The sequence below is a fragment of the Nanorana parkeri genome, unplaced genomic scaffold, assembly GCF_000935625.1.
Source record: "Nanorana parkeri isolate BGI_ZX_2015 unplaced genomic scaffold, ASM93562v1 scaffold880, whole genome shotgun sequence".
NCBI classification, from domain to species: domain Eukaryota; kingdom Metazoa; phylum Chordata; class Amphibia; order Anura; family Dicroglossidae; genus Nanorana; species Nanorana parkeri.
In genome coordinates this window covers 419409-432786 of record NW_017307148.1, presented here as the reverse complement: position 1 = coordinate 432786, position 13378 = coordinate 419409, and the positions used below count along the sequence as shown (strand labels likewise).

Genomic DNA, 13378 nt, shown 5'->3' with positions numbered 1-13378 from the left:
TAGGTAGGGGAAAAGGGGGATTTTTTGGATGGAAGGGGGGGGGGGGCTGAGGAGGACTCTGCTGTAAATGGTAGCTGAGGATGACTCTGCTGTGAAACTGGGACTGAGGAGTACTTTGCTGTGAAGGGGGGACTGAGGAGGACTGCTGTGAAGGCGGGACTGAGGAGTGCTTTGCTTTGAATGGGGGGGCTGAGGAGGACTCTGCTGTGATGGGGAGACTGAGGAGGACTGCTGTGAAGGGGAGGCTGAGGAGGACTGCTGTGAAGGGGAGGCTGAGGAGGACTGCTGTGAAGGGGAGGCTGAGGAGGACTGCTGTGAAGGGGAGGCTGAGGAGGACTGCTGTGAAGGGGAGGCTGAGGAGGACTGCTGTGAAGGGGAGGCTGAGGAGGACTGCTGTGAAGGGGAGGCTGAGGAGGACTGCTGTGAAGGGGAGGCTGAGGAGGACTGCTGTGAAGGGGAGGCTGAGGAGGACTGCTGTGAAGGGGAGGCTGAGGAGGACTGCTGTGAAGGGGAGGCTGAGGAGGACTGCTGTGAAGGGGAGGCTGAGGAGGACTGCTGTGAAGGGGAGGCTGAGGAGGACTGCTGTGAAGGGGAGGCTGAGGAGGACTGCTGTGAAGGGGAGGCTGAGGAGGACTGCTGTGAAGGGGAGGCTGAGGAGGACTGCTGTGAAGGGGAGGCTGAGGAGGACTGCTGTGAAGGGGAGGCTGAGGAGGACTGCTGGGAGGCTGAGGAGGACTGCTGGGAGGCTGAGGAGGATTCTGCTGTGAAGGGGGGACTGAGGAGGACTCTGCTGTGAAGGGGGGACTGAGGAGGACTCTTCTTTGAAGTGGCAGGCTTCCTGATTAAGGTGTCTCCTGATGGGAAGGGGGAACTCTGATATGAAGGTAGGGAACCCCTTGTTTGTTTGTTTGTTTTTGCTGCACAGGCTCCTCCCATAGAATACATACCAGACCCGTACCATTTATAGTTGCCATACAGTGGGAATGGTCGTCATCCAGTAAGCTCTTTGTTTTCTTGTCTGTATTCCAGTCCACTTGTCTCTCATGGCTCTTCGGCTGGCCTGCGATTGCCTCTCTAAAGGAGGTTGGTTCATCACAAAGGTTTTCCGCTCCGCTGATTACCAATCCCTTCTGTGGATCCTCAAGAACTTTTTCAAGAAGGTGACTTCCACAAAGCCCCAGGCATCTCGAAGTGAGAGCGCTGAGATCTTCGTGGTGTGTCAAGGTGAGTGAAGAACCTAAACAACCTATTGCTTTGGATGTCGGGCTTCTTTTATCTCCAGGAAGAGAAATCCTAGTCCGTACTTGCTTTTGACACTATAGTAGAGTTTAAAGCTGATCTCCAAGCAAACATATAGAGAAAGTGTGTTTTCCTGCAAAAGGATGTGTGTTTGTCTATCCAGTCCTTAGATTTACACAGCCCTATCCTGGCTTGATTTTTCTCTGCTGCAGTTAAAGCTGACCTGTAGCCAAACCCTCTTTTTAGTTTTGAATAGTAACGCAGGGTTATAACCCCGTCAGCTTTTTTTGTGCCCCATTGGGGAGATTTCCCTTCACTTCCTGTCTGGTAGCCACAACAGGAAGTGAGAGGAAATCCCTGTGAAGTGAGGGAAATCCCTGGTGGTCAGCAGGGTCACCAGAACTAGTGTTCCCATTAGAAGATTTCCCATCTATTCCTGTTCTGATGACAACCCAAAATTTGCACATGAGTATTGCAGCACAACTGATTGGCTCCCGGTGCTTCTCATCCCTTGCCCAGTCTGAGCTCTGCTTTTCAGTAGATTGTAAGCTCTGACAAATTCTAGCCATCCAATGATGGGAGACATTAAGAAAGTTGAGCAACTCTTCAAAAACTAGAAGCCTTGGACGTTCTTGGTTGCCATGATAACACAGCAGATTGGTGGAAGCTCCTAGTGGGGAGACATTTGCCAATCTGCAGTGAAAGGCATTGGAGTTGGGGTTGGGGTTGGGGTTGGTCAGAGCTTGACTCTCATTGAATTTTGTTTCGGTGCTCCCATGGTGTTCCGGCACCTCTAGCTTTCGGCTCTCCACTCATTCCGTTAACGTAGCCCCTGTACAACAGCGTAACGCATCCATGCGGCAGCATAGTGGGGAGCTTAAAGCCCAGCTGCCGCATATATACATTAATGTGTTGTTCAGAAGTGCTGTCATTGGGCGCCCCCCAGAACTGTGACTAAGCTGTCAGCTACCGAGGCTCCTGATCACTGGGCAGCCAATTACAGTGAAGGAATGAACAGGAGCCCCTCCTATCACCATTACGGCTCACTTTAAGGGTCCGGCTCCCACCTGGGTTCATAGGTTTGGTGGGGGTGATGACAGCATTGTCCTAATATGTATATTAACCCTAATATTGGACTTATGCGCTCCATATATACGATTGAACGCATTTTGTTATATCTGTTCAAAAAAATCCATGCTGATCCTGCCAGAGATCCAGTAGCATCCTGTGCAGTAGTGTCTCAAGCAATGTCAACAGGAAGTGTATTAGATCTACAGAACACCTTTCTACGAGTAGAGGAGGGGGGCTTTCCTGTAGTCCTAATATACTGTGCAGTAGTATGTCAAGCAATGTTATCAGGAAGTATATTAGGACTACAGAACATCTCTCCCTGTGTATAGAGGAGGGGGGCTTTTCTGTAGTCCTACTATTCTGTTTAATGTGCAGTAGCATCTCAAGCAATGTTATCTGGAAGTATATTAGGACTATAGAACACCTTTCCCTGTGTATGGAGGAGGGGGTTTTTCCTGTAGTCCCAATATACTGCACACTGTGGAGTAGCATCTCAAGCAATGTTTTTAGGAAGTATATTGGAACTACAGAACACAACACCCCCCACAGAGGAAGGAGGCTGTTCTGTAGTCCTAATATACCTTCTGTCCTAGAAAGACAAAACTGCTCTTGTATAGACATTTCTCTTGGCTTTGTCGCTTTAAGAGCACTACAAGTACCCAAAACAATGCCTGTTATTGCACCAGAAATCCATTGAGCCCTTAACTTCCTTTGCTGTATACCTGGGCAGCTCTGAAATCTCAAGCAATGCTCTTAGACCTCTGTGGACTACACGACACCCCATGAATGAGGAGAGGGGAGGTATTTTGTAGCCTTGTCCGAACGTGACAACACTGCTCCTCTATAGATGCAGTAGAGTAAGAGTTGTCACCCTAGGACAGCAAGTGTGTTACTGGAAGGATCACCGGGTAAAAAAAAGGAAAACAAATGCAGCCACTGCGTCCAGGGCAGGGGTAGGCAACCTTGGCTCTACAGCTGTGCTGAAACAACAAATCCCATCATGCTTCTGCCTCTGGGAGTCATGCCTGTGGCTTGCAATGCCTTATGGGATTTGTAGTTTCAGCACAGCTGGAGATCCAAGGTTGCCTACCCCTTGTCTAGGGAATCTGCAACATATTGCATTATATATACACTTGAAATAAAAGAAATGTATATTGAGCCATTCTGATTCCTCTTCTTTCTTGTAGGATACTTGGCCCCCGATAAAATCGACAGTCGTTTCTTTGATCCGAAGTTTGCCTTTAAGAATGTGGATAACCCCGTGCAAACGGTCACCCAGCTGGTGTCCAATAAGAAGCCCAAGGTGCGTTCCCGTGTGGGTGTCTCTGCTCCTTGCCTATCTGCAACCAAACTCTGTCATAGTGCTCACCGGATTATTCTCTTCAGATATTGTATTTCTTTGGCTTTATGTTCCTGGCTAGGTTTTCGGAGTAAACTCCACACATGCCAGGCCAGAGGAGTACAGATCAGACATTCTAAATTCTGGGTTCCCTGAGTACTCAAAATCTGTGATGTTGGCTGTATAAAGTAGCCATAGCTATGAGATAACACCAGGCTGTACACAACCAGATTGCATGACAACCTTATATTTACTGTATAAACGGAAGGAGGGTCACTAGACCTCCATGATGAAGACATCAGTGTAGATTTATTTCTATAGAGTCACATAGATCAGGCAGCCAACACTCGGGAATGAGAAGTGAAAAATGTGAAATCTGCGCTTATGCAAGGGTTAAGTGTTAAACCAGCCAACACTCGGGGCCACACAGGGTTCCTTCCTCAAGATGACACAGTGACAGTGTGAATAAGGAGAAGACATGTTACACTAACGGGTGATCAGGGGGTTTAGGAAAACTGTTCTAGTTCCCTCCTGAAATGATCCCACCCCCCCTTTCCTGTTGCAGTAAACATAAATAATTGGTCTTCTGGATATGCCACCGCGGCATCGCCTCGCATTGCTTCGTATATATTTGTGCCGCCAGTGCCCCTAATTAACAAAGCTTCCGCAGGGATCTCTGTTTATTAGGAGCATATTAGACGGCATACCCCTGGCGCGTTGTCACTCTGCAAGCTATAGCAGCTCATTGTATTGCTTTTACTTCTCTCTCCACCGTGATCAGGAAGTGAGCACTGGGGGGCAGAGAGATGTGTAGGCAGCAGAACCACGCAGCTGCCCGCTCCCTCTCTCCTTTTTAATACCCATCATGGGGAACCTGCTGGCTGCCTCCTCCCCTTTGCTAAGTGATAACGCTCTTCATTCTGCAGTGAAATCACCCTTTGCTGTTACTTAGCTGGCCCTGTTGATAGCCCAGTCAGTAAATAGCCACCCCTAGCTCTGCCCACGGCCCGTTAGCATTCTAAGCTTTTGTCAACACAGCACACTGTAATTGTAACCCCCCTCTGCCAACCCCTGCAGTGGCTTCCAAAAGCCCATAGGATAAAATTCAAAATAATAACCACTTACAAAGCCATCCACAACTCCGCCCCCGGCTATATCTCAAACCTGGTCTTAAAGTATCCCCCTAACCGTCCACTCCGCTCATCCCAAGACCTCCTGCTTTCCAGCTCCCTCGTCATCTCCTCCCATGCTCGCCTACAGGACGTCTCTAGAGTCTCTCCCATCCTCTGCAACTCTTTACCACAACTTGTCCGACTATCTCCCACTCTGACTGCCTTTAGGCGATCCCTTAAAGGAGAACTTTGGGCTAAAGGCTTTTCCCCATAGTTCTCCTTAGGGTAACGGGAGGACACAAACTAGCTTCCTCCCGTTACCCTAAGCTCAGTATAGCGCGAGCTACAGCTTGCGGTATACCGAGACGCCGGAGCGGATCCCGACATCAATGCCGAGACCTGCCCAGCTGCGTGAGTGACAGCTGCCTCTGCCTATCTAGAGGCAGAGCCAGCTGTACCCTTCCCCGTCCATTCTGCCAGTCAGCGCTGGTGGATCGGCGCGGGGAATCCAGCCCCTCCCCTGTCACGGCAGAGAGCCGGGACAGGATCGAGAGGTGAGCGAACGCCGGTATGTGTTCCCTCACCTCCCGATCTACTGAGCCGACCTGTGACAGTCTCATTGTCACAGGTCGGCTAGAACTATGAGGTGAGTGAAAAGCACTCACCTCATAGTTCTCCTTTTAAGACTCATCTCTTCAGGGAAGCCTATCCCACCTCAACTTAACCACTGAACCATCACATTCTCAAACAATTCATACCTCCTCATGTATCACTTGCCCCTCCCTTGAATTGTATTGTGATGTATTCCTTATATTGTAAAGCGCCGTGCAGACTGTTGGTGCTACATAAATCCTGTATCATAATACTTGCATATGGATTGATTACCTGTGGTTGAAGACAGATAATCACCATTGAACGCAAGCAGCTTGCATCGAGGGGCGATCATTTGTCTCTAACCGCAGGTAGTCGCTCAATATGCGATCACATACAAACACGGGCAGTCAGCAGAGGCCTCTGTCGGCCTTTCATTTCTTTGTACAGGCTGAACAGCTGTCCAGAACCACCCGTGATTCCTGACGCAAGAATCGATAGCTGGACCTTAAAGCCTCGTGTGGCCTTACAGTTAGTTTTTTTTATAAACCGCCAACAGCCTGGGAAGAAAAACCTGTCCCCTGCCAGCACATTGCTCTCCATGGGAAACAGGGGTCTCTCTGCAGTGGGCTGGTACATCCCCTATTATCTCTTACAATCATTTCCTCTTTGGACATACTGGACGTCGCACAAAAATGAGGTCGCACAGTTAAATTTTAATTTTCTTTGCATCGCAGGCAGAAGGATATGAAGAAGGAACTCTTTACCAAAAAGCACCTCTGATGGATTTCCTCAAAGCTCCCAATCCCGTTGACTTTCTGTCCAAGATCGGTGAGGTATGAGAGTTATCAATGTGATGTCATGTCTAGGTAATATGGATAAGGGATCACTCAAATGTCGGGATGTAATCTAAGATTGTTGAGGGTAAATATGGCTGTGCTGTTTTACAAGGGCTGAAATGGACAATGGAAGCTCTAAGCGGGTACTGAGACCAGATAGAGCAAAGACCTTCCCTTCTGCTGCTTCAATAAGGATGCTTTACTGTTTAACAGCTTTGAGTTGGAACTTAGCATTTGTGGTAAAGACTGTAATAAGACGTTGTTTCGAGATGTAACAAGGACCTGATGTAAAGCGGACAGTGTTCTTGCAGTTAGAACATGCTCTTTGTGCCCCATGTGAAAAAACAATGAGAACGAAAGCTGGCCCTGAACAGCTTATATGCATGGTACCCCCTCTACATTGTATGTCCATGTGGTCATGGGGGACGAAAGCTATACATGCTAAGACTTCCCCTTACTCCATCAGAGTTTGAAGTTGTTCCCAAGAGTCCCAGCTATCCAATAAAATACTAAGTGATCTTGGTCTAGGGACATGCCTGCATCAACCGCATTGTGAGCCTCTCAGGAGCCACCCCCACATGGGAGCTCGTTGTCCTTCAATGGATGTAGTAACTAGGGATGCACCGATAATAGTATCGATATCAGTGCCGATACCGAGTATTTGGGCAAGTACTCGTACTCACCCAAATGCTCCAATACCTTCCCCGATACGGGAACTTCCGGTAAGGGGGAGATTTCCTCTGACCGGGAGTACCACGAGGGAACATGGAGACGGCTTCCCGGCTAATCAGGAAGCCAGAGAGCAGGTAATGACCCCCCACCCGGCTTCCTGATTGGCTGGGATACCAGCTCCATGCTGAATGGCTGGGAAGCTGGCTTCCCGACCAATCGGCATCGATCTGGCCAAACAGCATGGAGCCGGCTTCCCTTATTATATATCCTTAACTACCCTTAAGAAAGTAATAGTTTAAAGCAAAAGTATGAGGTGAGTGAAAATCACTCAGCCTCATAGTTCAAGCCGACGTGTGACAATGAAACTGTCACAGGTCGGCTCAATAGATCAGGAAGTGAGCAAATGCATACCGTCGCTCGCTCACTTCTCGATCATCTCCCTGCAGAGAGCTATCAGTCACCACTCCCCGCAGGGATTCCCCCCCTCCCCGCTTTGATCTTCCAGCACTGACTGGCAGAACGGACGGGGGAGGGGGCAGGTGCAGCTGGCTGTGCCTCTAGATAGGCAGATCCAGCTGTCAATCACGCAGCTGGGCGGATCTCGACAGCTTTGCTGGGACCCATCCCAGCTGCGGCGGTCTCAGTATACCGGGAGCTATAGCTCGCGATATACTGAGCTTTGGGTCATGGGAGGACGCTAGTTTATGTCCTCCCGTGAACCTTAAGAGAACTATGGGGAAAAACACTTTTAATCTTAGCCCAATGAGATTTTAATATTAAAGTTGAAAAAAAAGGTCCTTATCCTTGTGCAAAGCGTTGTGAAAGTTTTTCATGCAGCTGCACCTAAAGAAGAACTAAAGAAAGCTTTGAGAGCACTCACCTGGAATGGTTTTTGGGACTTTGTTAGTGGACAAGCGCCTATTGTGTGCTGGTCCTGGAGAAAGGCTTAGACACAGTGTTCATACAAAAGAGCCTGCTTGGCACACGCATACCAATCCCCGCACAGAAAGGCCAAGGGTGTTTTTTTTATTTATCTGATGGCCTAATCACCTGTTCTGGTCCAGACTTGGCCTAAAATGTGGAGTTATCTTGTGAACTCGCCAAGCACAAATGAAAGAATGAGAATCTGGTGTCATGAATATGGCCGTCAAGATTTGTGGGCAAAGAAGAGTTCATAGAAAACAGGCCGGTGATAATCATGTAATTGGGAACGAACGATTGTAGTCCATTTTCTGCTTCAGATTCTAATAAATGACCCGGACCTCGAGAACAATTCATCCACCACCACTGACATCAAAGAGTGCTGCAAAGACATCAAAGTCCTTGGACGCAAGGAGCTCAGGTATTGTTTGACTTGCTTCTCTTCTCTTTTCTGTCCCCTTGCTTGAAGCTTCTTCTGACCTATATCCCTTGTCCATGCAGGTCACTCCTGAGCTGGAGGTCTAAGTTGCGTAGGTATCTTGCCAGGAAACTAAAAGATCAACCCAAAGATTCAGTGGAGGAGGTGAAGTGAGTCCTTGTCTTTATCTATTTTATGTATGCATTGCATTCATCAACATTAGGTACAAGTATTACTCTAAGAACATGGCGGGCCCCCTCTGTGATAGCAATAACATTGTGTGAAAAAAATTACAACAAAAAAAGAAATGTTTAAGTCCCCCACCGCCACGTATACGCACATATAAATGTAACGTAGGGTGCGCCAACGCACAAAAATGACAATTGTGCTGCACATGTTGCATATCGCCTGGAACGTCGAAGTGTGAGCAATAATTTAAAGGCCATTAATCACTGATAACACTAAACTGATGAGCTATAAAAGTTTTTAAAGTGTCGCCTATGGCCAATTTTGGGTTATGGTAGTTTTTTTTCGGGTTTTGCGGGCGCACACAATTTTAAGGCTTGACGTGTTTGGTGTCTATTTACCTGACGTGACCATGTCTTCTATATTTTACCCAAAAGTTGTGTATTAATAAATGTGTTATAATTTAATGGGAAACCGTTTTTTGTTTTCAAAATGTTCGGTAATTTTTCCTTTTTATATAGTAAAAAATAAACCCCCCAGTGGTTATTAAATACCACCAAAAGAAAGCTCTATGTGTCCCCAAAAAATGGTATAAAATTAATTTCAGTACAGTGCTGCATGACGGAATAAATTAGGGTTGCACAGATACCAAGTACAGTACTCGGTACAAGTACGAGTACATGTATCGATACTTTTGAGCTCCAAGACTAGACTAGAGAAACATTCAAAAGTTAGGAGGCAGCTGTCATGTGTAAGGAGCACACTGAGCTCCTGGGATTTGTACATCTCTGTTTTAATGTACGATTTTGTTTTTATAAATATAAATAAAGGTATGCACAGATGCCAGTTTTGCGAGTACTGGTACTTGCCGAGTACTTACAAGTACGAGTACTGATACATTTTTTTTTGTTGTCATGTGACAGTTTTTCTAAAACAATACAGACTAATGATTTCAGGACAGTGGTGGAGCGCCAGAGCCAGGTCCCAGCTGCAACCGCTGCAACCTCGGTAGTTCTCATGAAGAAACCAAGTATCTGCACTGGTACTCGAAAAGTATCTGTGCATCCCTAGAATAAATGTCAGTCAAAGTACCGCAGCGCTGAATACTGAAAAATGGCTGGGACAGGAAGGGGGTGTAAACACTGCGGTCATTAAGTGGTTAAGGTAACAGTACAGATGGGCACCAAAATGCAACATGAAAAAAGCCAAAGTGCCTTTATTTGTTTGGAATACCAACAAAAAAAAACAGCTATTGTGTTTCGGGGGCAACAAAACTCCCCCTTCATCAGAGGGACTTGCTGATTCACTGATCTTGGCTATACCCTATAATATGTCCCTATTATTTGAGCCAGTTTTGAGTCCATTACATTATCCAATCATTAAAAGTTTTTGGACTCTAATACTATCTTGCTTGGCGCTCTCATTGGACTGTATACAGGGACATCTTCTGGCAGGGAAGATGCTGCGGGGGGGGAGGGAGGGAGAGGGTAGCTCCAGATTAAAGCCAGAGCTACTTTATTTTTTTATTTCTGCCTGGGGGACCTTTTAAATGCTGTGGGCAATGAAGACTATTTGTCTTTGGAAGACTTGGTCTTACCATGTTTCTTGTTTTCAGTCTCAGTTCTGGTGAAGAGGAGGAAGAAGGCTCGGAGAAGGAGGAGAAAAAGGAGAAAACAGAGGAGGATGAGAATGAGGAGCTGGACAAGAAGTTAGCTGAACTAAAGGCTGAAGAGCTGGCGACACTCAAAAGGTATGAAAAAAAACAACATTGTTTTATTGGTCATTGGGAACCCAACACCCCCAGGGTTGTATCCTCTGCCGGCTGCAGTCACCCTGATCCTTGCTTCACTACTTTGTCATTTACTAATCTGAAAGTAGTATTTAGCCATAGACATCACAGTGCCTAGTCTGCATGCTTGGTCAGAACTTAGTAAAGGATAACTTCTCCAAGCTGGCATCTGTCATTGCTTTGATCTGTTTGTGACTTTTAACTCTTGTTGCCCTGGGCATAAGTATCACATCAATGCCGGCAGGGCCCTGTAAACTGACAGTCAGTATACATCTCTTCAGGTGACTCCTGGCTGAAGCTGTGTATCCTGGGCTCCACTGCCCCTCCTTCGGGTCCAGGACCAGGAGGCAGGGAGAGCAGGATGTTCACCGATCATCTCTGAACTGGAAGTGACGAAGATTTTGTCACTTCCGAGTGTAGTGCTTTTATTCCCCGACCTCTGTTGCTGGGGATAAAGTTAATCCAGCACAATCTGGGCTTGATCAACTTCATTGAAGTGCAAAGGTGACATTAGGGGTCTAATAAACCCCTTATGTTTCCTAAGCCTTGTGGAAGGGGGCGGTAAAATAATGTGATGTGCTGTTTTACCAGCCCACAGCCACCCCGGTGAGATGGTACCATTGCAGCCGCACAGTGCTGTATACATTGCCACGATGCTTTGCGTCGGGACCAAAAATAAACAGCTTCTTGCATTTGACAGACCGTGCTGCTTGCCAAACATGATAATTTAAATAAATGGGACTGTGCCACAACCACATGGGTATGCTGTTGCAATGTAGTACTCCAATAGAAAATCCCATTGGGATTACAAAAAAATATGCATTCAGGAGGCAGCAATATCACCTCCTGAATGCTAGGTAGCTGCCGCTCCACCACCCTCTGTAAAGCAATCCACCATGGATCACTTTTTCAGAAGGAGGTGGAGGCTGCAGTCTGTGTGAACAAGGCCTTAAAGAGAACCGGTCACCTCCGACGTGCTATCACATTGGGGGCTTGTTAGCTCCCTGTGTGATATGTTGTGTACTCTCTGCTGACGGTTGCCATTGTTCAGTTATCTCTGAGGACTACAAAACCCCTCCCCTCTATGCAGTTGTCAAGCTGGCCATACACCAGTAGAATTTGTTTTCAAAAATTTTATGTATGGAACGTTTCTTCGATTTTTTTTTTTTTTTTTAATAGTTAATGGGGTCAAATCAGTGATCATTTTCAACCGCAGTGGCAAAAATCTTTTAAAAGAGCAGGATGGAAAATGTTTCTCAGACGAACCAACGAAATTCTAGCAGTGAATGTGATTTTTGTTTGGAGAAACTCCATTCATTCCAAAATCGAATGTTAAAATCAAACAAAACGGCATTCTGATATCAAATGTTACGAAGATCTACCTTTGTATGGCCAGCTTTAGATACAGTACAGTAAGGGAGCGGTCTCATCCTAGGACAGGAAGTGAGTTATGTCAGCTTAGGACAGGAAGTGAGTTATGTCAGCTTAGGACAGGAAGTGAGTTATGTCACCTTAGGACAGGAAGTGAGTTATGTCACCTTAGGACAGGAAGTGAGTTTCTGGTCGGATCAGAAGGTGGAAATAAAAGCATAAAATACCTGAAATCAAGAAAATGCATGCAGCCACAGCATTTAACATGGACGCAGAAAGACGTGGGAGTTTGTTTTCCTTTATGTAACCGTGTTCCGTCTTTAACTTTACATCGTCTTTATTGGTTTTAGGAAGAAGAAGCAGTTGCTGAAAGCTCAGAGCAAACAGAGACTGAGAATGGAGCTCAAAATGGATCTCCCGGGTGTCTCCATAGCCGATGATGGGGATACTGGGATGTTCTCATTAAAAACAATTGGGAAAAGTGAGGTAAGCACAATTCATATGCTAAAGCCCAACTCTGGGCTATTTTTTTATTTAATGGACCCCAAGCCCATGAAAAAAAAAATTGTACAATCACCTTCAATCCAGAGCTTCCCTCTTCATTAAAAGAGAAGTCAAGTCCATTCTTTGTTTTGGGCTTCACTTCCCTTTTGGGTCACAGGAATACATTTGGATGGGCACCTTTACAGGCCAATACAAGCGATCGGGCAGCCACCCAGATTAATTGTACTCTAAAGCCCTCCGTCTGCTGCAGTAGCCATGATCTTGGAATAACCACTTCGAGATCAGGGAGTACAGGTACATCCTATGATCCTGAAGTGGTTAATATATACACAGAATGCCTATTGCAGCTCCAAAGGGCATCTTCACAAGCCAGTACAAGCAATAGGGCAGCTCTACAGCCACCTAGACCACTTGGACTCTAAAGCACTCTGCATGCTGCAGCCATAGCCATGATCTTGGTATAACCACTTCAAGATCGGGGCGTACAGGTACATCCTATGGCCCTGAAGTGGTTAAAACACTAATTGCCTATTGCAGCTCAGTAGGGCACCTTCACAGGCCAGTACAAGTGATCAAGCAGCTCTACAGCAGCTCAGATCACTTGTACTCTAAAGCCCTCCACCTGCAGCAGCCATGATCTTGGTATAACCACTTAGAGATCAGGGAGTACAGATACGTCCGATGGCCCTGAAGTGGTTATTATACACAGAATGCCTATTGCAGCTCAATAGGGCATCTTTACAAGCCGGTACAAGCGATCAGGCAGCTCTACAGCAGCCCAGATCATCTGTACTCTAAAGCCCTCCGCCTGCTACAGCAGCCATGATCTTGGTATAACCACTTAGAGATCAGGGAGTACAGGTACGTCCCATGGTATTGAAGTGGTTAATATACACAGAATGCCTATTGCAGCTCAGCATTTAATAATGCTGCCCAACATTACATGTATTGTACACTGCAAGCAGTTTAAGTACCTAAATTAGACTTGCTATCAGTCTACTGTACAACACGGCTCAGAAAGGGGGGAGAGATACAGCACAGAGAGACAGTCAACTGTGTTGCAGTACAAGGATCATGTTTATGGGAGGAGAGAGCAGAGTGACAGAGAGATGAGCTGATCAGTCTGCTGCTTCTCTTTTCACTGTCCAGTTATGTGGTGCGGTGGGGAAGGAGACCTGTAAGTGAAAGTGAAACTGCAGCAGAGAAAAAGAAATCAGATCCCCCCTTCCCTGCAAAACAGGGCAGTGCTGTGTGGCGGAGCTGTGCAAATCTCAGGATTGGAGGAAAAGAAACACAAAACCTTTGGCATGTAAAAGAGATTATATA

General features: G+C 46.6%; 1 protein-coding gene across 1 annotated transcript in view; it reads left to right on the top strand.

Annotated features, from left to right (window-relative positions):
• FTSJ3 (FtsJ homolog 3) overlaps positions 1-13378 on the top strand; it is a 42414-nt gene that overhangs the window by 16428 nt on the left and 12608 nt on the right. The window contains exons 7-13 of the mRNA XM_018565718.1: positions 1030-1224; positions 3498-3613; positions 6090-6188; positions 8105-8205; positions 8286-8372; positions 10004-10138; positions 11899-12034. Of these exons, the coding sequence (XP_018421220.1) occupies positions 1030-1224; positions 3498-3613; positions 6090-6188; positions 8105-8205; positions 8286-8372; positions 10004-10138; positions 11899-12034 (869 nt within the window). The remainder of the gene's footprint in view (positions 1-1029; positions 1225-3497; positions 3614-6089; positions 6189-8104; positions 8206-8285; positions 8373-10003; positions 10139-11898; positions 12035-13378) is intronic.